General features: G+C 35.7%; 1 protein-coding gene across 2 annotated transcripts in view; it reads right to left on the reverse strand.

Annotated features, from left to right (window-relative positions):
• Papss (PAPS synthetase) overlaps positions 1-1,229 on the reverse strand; it is a 60,244-nt gene extending 59,015 nt beyond the window's left edge. Inside the window, exon 1 of one of the 2 annotated variants that reach the window (XM_068366293.1) lies at positions 1,093-1,229. In XM_068366293.1, the coding sequence (XP_068222394.1) occupies positions 1,093-1,125 (33 nt within the window). In that variant the 5' untranslated portion in view covers positions 1,126-1,229. The remainder of the gene's footprint in view (positions 1-1,092) is intronic. The other variant, XM_068366294.1, reaches the window with a different exon arrangement.
• Positions 1,230-6,277: the final 5,048 nt, after the last annotated feature.

Genomic DNA, 6,277 nt, shown 5'->3' on the forward strand with positions numbered 1-6,277 from the left:
TGTGACCTGGGAAGGCTGTCCGGGGGCTTGCCCCGCCTAGGGGTTGTAACCTGGGAACTATTCGGTTATGTTATGTGGGTTTGTTAGGTTCAGTGGCCTTTTACAAATCTCACAAGGGTTAAATAATCCCGTTTAGTCCTATTTAACCACACCCAAACCGCAAGGTTCCCACCTGTGTCCGTCGAGTGTTCCTAGTACAGTATGTAGAACGTTGGGACAAACGAGTGAATTTTCAGATATTTGATATCGTATGAAATGCCAAGCACAAAATTAATGTTTTCTCGGTGTTCCAACACATTTCTTGTTGGCTATCCTCGCATGTTTCCGACATTCATGCGCAAAGTGGTCCTAGTATGTAGATTGTTGAGACAAGCATTTACAAAACTAGTGAATTCATTGATATCTCATTCGGTTATGATTCCAGTAGGGGTTTATGTATGATAGTGGCCACCTGTATGTATTATTATGTCTGACTTAGAATATAGCAGTGTAAGGGGGGTCACAGGGGGCATTAGCCCCCTGTTACGTACGTAAGTAACGACACAGCTGATAGGTTAGGTTAGGGGGGAAAGTTTAGGATAGTTAATGTACATTTTTAATGAACGAATGAGGAACTGGCCGCTGATATACAAAGGCTCCTCATTCGGCTATGATTCCAGTGAAAAAAAAAACAGCCAATTTTTTTACGTTTTTTACTATATATTCTAGTAAACCTAACCCTCTCCCAACAACCTACGAAGGCACCAAAACACGACACACTTCCGTAACAAAACCGTCATTCCAAATATTGGATTGAATCTACCAACTCAAAACCCTAAGTTTAGAAACACCAGGCAACGCCCATAACCTACGGCTTTACCGGCCAAACAGTGCCGAAATAAAAACCAAAAACCCTGGTTTTATATAAAATATGAATGAAAAGGAGAAAATAATCAATAAAATAAGAAATAAAATTAATTAAATACATAAATATGGTACCTGACATCTAGTCAAAAACACCCCTAAACGATACGCTGAAAAATCCCATTTTATCGGTTAAATAACATAATTTCCGGCTAAATAATGGCACAATAAACCAGAATTAACACTTACTGTCTTCTGTTTCTTGCAATCTGAAATCGACATCTTTATTTACACTTCAAAATATGAAAAAAATTTGACGGCGGGAGAACTTGGGACTCTTCAGACGACTATAGACGATTGAATCTTGAAGTATAATGGATCGAAAGTGTCACTTTAAAGGTTATTGAACCCTGTAAAGTGACACTTTTGATCCCTTATACTTCGAGATTCAGTCGTCTATACATATAAACAAACGCGGCAGTTGCTTCTTCTTCTTCCTATTTCTTCAATGACGTCATTACCAGTTGCTAGGATAAATATATAACTGTTAAATCATCTAAATACATTCGTGTTATGTTGATATGAATATATTATATTCTCAATAGAACTAAGATTGAATAATTTAGATGTTTTTAAGCATCTTATGATGTTTTTAAGCCATGAAATGACATAATTGCTCTGTTGTTACGAAAGTTGCTAAGATACATAATATTATAGTTATATACACTAAACCCATATTCGGTTTTAGTATATATATATATATATATATATATATATATATATATATATATATATATATATATATATATATATATATATATATATATATATATATATATAATACTCTCAATATACCTAAATATCTTAGTGTCGTAGTTTTTATCCAATTTATAACGATTTTAATACATAAAACGACTTAATTTTGTGTTGTTAGTTACGAGAAAACTGTTATAATTGGTTCTGAAATAAAGGTATCATTACTCAGGCATTATTGCGTGATCGGTTCAAAAGACATTGAAATTCATATTGATCACTTACCAGTTCTTTTGTGGGATTTAGAATTAAAGTCACAAGTATTATTTAAAGAAATTGTTATGTTCTAATTTTGGACGATAAGATCAATTAAAACACGCACTTATGTAGCCTACGTATGTATGTATGTATTGATCATCAGCCGTTACTAATCCACTGCAGAACAAAGGCCTCAGACATGTCCTGCCAACATATAGGGCCTACACACATTTTCTTAGTTCACCAATCCATCGTTTCCCCCCCCCCTGTTTCTTTTGTAATGTATAGGGACCCATTAAGTTATTCTTAATGTCAATCTATTGTCTGTCCTTTTTATTATGTCCTACCCATGTCTGTTTCTGTTTCTTACGTGTTAAAATACTCTCTCTCTCTCTCTCTCTCTCTCTCTCTCTCTCTCTCTCTCTCTCTCTCTCTCTCTCTCTCTCTCTCTCTCTCTCTCTCTCTCTCTCTCTCTCTCTCTATTTTTTTTTCATTTGACAGCAGTTAGTATCAAAGTAACCAAGTAAATCTTGACTCTTGAGTTCTTCATAATGTGCAGACTTATCCTTGGTCCTACCACACAGGCAAACCCTGTGCCCGGCAGGACCTACAAGATCAGTTTATCTTATACATTTGTAGGTATTTCACGTAATACACAGCATATTTCATCTTCGCTGTCAAATCCACTTTGTCGAAGCACTCGCAGAACAAGAAAGTTATCAGTTTCTTCTTGAAAGGCTCAACAATATCTCCAGTCTTTCTATGGGCGTCTAATAGGAGATAGTTGTATACTGACTGATTTACGCTGGCTGCCTATCAAAGCAAGAATTTAGCTTAAAATATATAAAATAACCAATCAAGTTATCAGAACCGGAATGCCTGACGCATATTCAAACCCGGTAGGCGGCTTCGAGCTTCGTAACCATTAGGGCCCGGCCAGACCAAGCGCGGCTAGCGACGAGGTTAGCGGCAAGAGGTTCCCGCGGCAAATTGAAACCTTAGGTATCTTATGTAGGTGGCCAGATAGGAGGCGCGGGAAGCCTCGCGCCTCCTATCTGGCCACCTACATAAGATACCTAAGGTTTCAATTTGTCGCGGGAACCTCTTGCCGCTAACCTCGCCGCTAGGCGTGCTTGGTCTGGCCGAGCCCTTACTACATTCATTATTTTTTTCACATTTTCTACCAATAGACGTTTTTAAAAACACGTAAGTCTGAAAATTATGGTCAATTTTTTTTTTTAAATACGCATAAGTTCGAATATTACGATTAAATATATGGATTATTCATGACAGTGATGTGGGGGTCCTGTTTTGTCACAAGACATTGTCAACAGCTGACTAGCAGGATGCTATAAGCCCAGGGGCCCCAATAGGGAAAATAGCTCAGTGAGAAAAGGAAACAAGGAAAAATAAAATATTTTGAGAACAGCAACATTAAAATAAATATTTCCTATATAAACTATAAAAATTTTAACAAAGCAAGAGAAATTAGATAAAATAGCGCACCTGAGTGTATCCTCAAGCAAGAGAACTCTAACCCAAGGCAGTGAAGGACTATGGTAAAGAACTAATTGAACGAAGGTGTCAGAGATTATTAATATCTAGACCAGGAATAAGAAATTTAATAGACCTTGGTAAATTCCTGTCCAACAAATTAAGATGAGAATCAGCAGCTGAAGACCAGACAGGAGAACAATACTTGAAACAAGGACAACAGCTTTAAAATAGATATGTCGTGTACAAAAATAGATTATTGTAAAACTGAGTTTATGGTAATTGTAGAGAGATTTGGGCAGTTCAACTCTGCTGCAATATCTAATAAAATTGCTTGTATAAAGAAGAAGCCTATTTGGAGGAACAGTATGTAAAGCAGCTTGTGACAAACTGTGTGATTACCAGAACTTATGACTGTAACTCCATCTACTACAATTTACCAAAATTGCAACTTAATAAATTACAAAAAATAACAAACAGAGGAGCAAGACTGATAAAAGGTGTCCCAGCCCCAAGAAATTGTCACTCTTATACTAATTGATCTACACTGGCTGTCTATTAAAGAGAGAATTGATTTTAAAATATGTATAATAACACGCTAAGTTATCAGAACCAGACGTCCAAAATATCTAAGAGAATTGCTACACATCGTGCAGCCAACAAATCGTGTTGACACGAGAATAGTTACAGATCGTTTCAAGTTATTGGAGCCAAGATTTATCTGTCCACTGTAGGTTCTAGGGCTTTCAAATATGCGGCCCCATGAATACAATAAGCTCCTATTAAACATCCTCATAAAGACTGAAGATTTTATTAAGGTTTTCAAGAGGAAACTGAAGACTTTCCTGTTCTCTTACTTGCTTACTTTTACTTTAAGGGCTGCTTTTCCAGTCTTATACAGCAGGGGAACCCTACTCTCTACAGGACCTCCACTGTCGTTTTATCATGTTCGTTCGAGAGCATTCAACATTTCATATCGCGTATTGCTAGTTTAATGTCAAATCCACGCTATCGAAGCACTCACGGAACAAGAAAGTCTTCAGTTTCCTCTTGAAAGCCTTAATATCTCCAAAATCAAACCATTATTCTCTAGTCTTGGGGAGTGCCATGGCCTCTGTACCATGGCCTTCCACTGTCTTGGGTTAGAGTTCTCTTGCTTGAGGCTACACTCGGGCACACTTCTATCTTATTTCTCTTCCTCTTGTTTTGTTAAATTTTTTTGTAGTTTATATAGGAAATATTTATCGTAATGTTACTGTTCTTAAAATATATCATTTTTTCCTCGTTTCCTTTCCTCACTGGGCTATTTTCCCTGTTGGAGCCCCTGGGCTTATAGCATCCTGCTTTTCCAACTAGGGTCGTAGCTTAGCTGACGAAAATCTCTATTATTAGTATTTGCTAAGCTACAACCCTTGTTGGAAAAACAGGATGCTATAAGCCCAAGGGCCCCAACAGGGAAAATAGCCTGGCGATGAAAGGAAATAAGGAAATAAATAACAAGAGAAGTTTAAGAACAATAATAATATCAAAATAAATTTTTCATATATAAACTATAAAAACTTTAAAAAAACAAGAGGAAAATAAATAAAACAGAATAGTGTACCCGAGTGTACCCTCAAGCAAGAGAACTCTAACCCAAGACAGTGTAGATCATGGTATAGGGTCATCAGAAATATTGATGATATAAATTAACATATATTCTTTTGAAGGAAGTAGGTTACCCAGGGCACCAGCCACCCCTTGAGATACTACTGCCAGAGTTATTAGGGCCATTGACTGGTTACGGCTCATTTTTGCCTAGACATACACGGAATAGTCTGGCCTATTGCTTCTACATTCTCCTCTGTTCTCATTGACCTGACAACACTGAGATTACCAAACAATTCTTTTTCCTTTGAGGGTTAACTACTACAATGCAATTGTTCAGTGGTTACTTTTCTCTAGGCAAGGATAGAAGAGACTCTTTAGCTGTGGTAAGCAGCTCTTCTAGGAGAAGGACACTCCAAAATCAAATCATTGTTCTCTGATCATGGGTAGTGCCATAGCCTCGGTAACTATAGTCTTCCACAGACTTGGGGTAGTTCTTTTGCTTGAGGGTACACTCAGGCACAATATTCTATGTATTTTTCTTCCTTTTGTTATTTTGAAGTTTTTTATAGCTTATGTATGATAGATTTTAATTTAATTTTGTTGCTGTTCTTAAAGTATTTTGTTTTAATTGTTCATTATGTCTCTTGTAGCTTATTTATTTCCTTTCCTCACTGGGCTGCTTTCTCTGTTGGAGCCCATAGGCTTAAAGCATCCTGCTTTTCCAACTACAGTTGTAGCTTAGCAAGTAATAATAATAATAATAATAATAATAATAATAATAGTATATTTTTATTCTTTTTTTTCAATTTTACAAATAAATATTTTTGGTCAGAAGCGAATGACATAGTTATTGGCTCGCTATCCCATTTTCCTGTTTTAAAATTACTAAAATATCCGTAATTAAAGTATCAATTTAACTTTTGATAATATATAAAAATAGTATGAATAATATAATACTTTTAAATTGGATATATATTATAATTAAACTGATTTTTCACTATTTTTTCATATTTTTCACTGACCAGTGAGAGACGCCTACCGGCAGTGCTCTCATTTTCAAGGTAAATTACCTCAGATTGAGTAATTTTGGTTGATTTTAAGGAAATTTCTAGATTCATGGGACTCTCCAGGTAATTTTTTTCATTGGGTAATCTTTTGATTAAAGAGTAACAATGTTTATCTAAAATTTATCTTTAACATTTTTCACAAAATAGAGAGAGCTTTTGTTAATAATTATATAATTATCTTGCGTTTTATGAGGTTTTTTTTTAGTATTTAAGGTATTTTTTTCTAAATTTGAGGTAATTTCTGGGGTAATTTCCTAAACATCCGAGGAGAG

Source organism: Palaemon carinicauda, chromosome 43, assembly GCF_036898095.1.
Source record: "Palaemon carinicauda isolate YSFRI2023 chromosome 43, ASM3689809v2, whole genome shotgun sequence".
In the NCBI taxonomy this organism is placed as follows: Eukaryota; Metazoa; Arthropoda; class Malacostraca; order Decapoda; family Palaemonidae; genus Palaemon; species Palaemon carinicauda.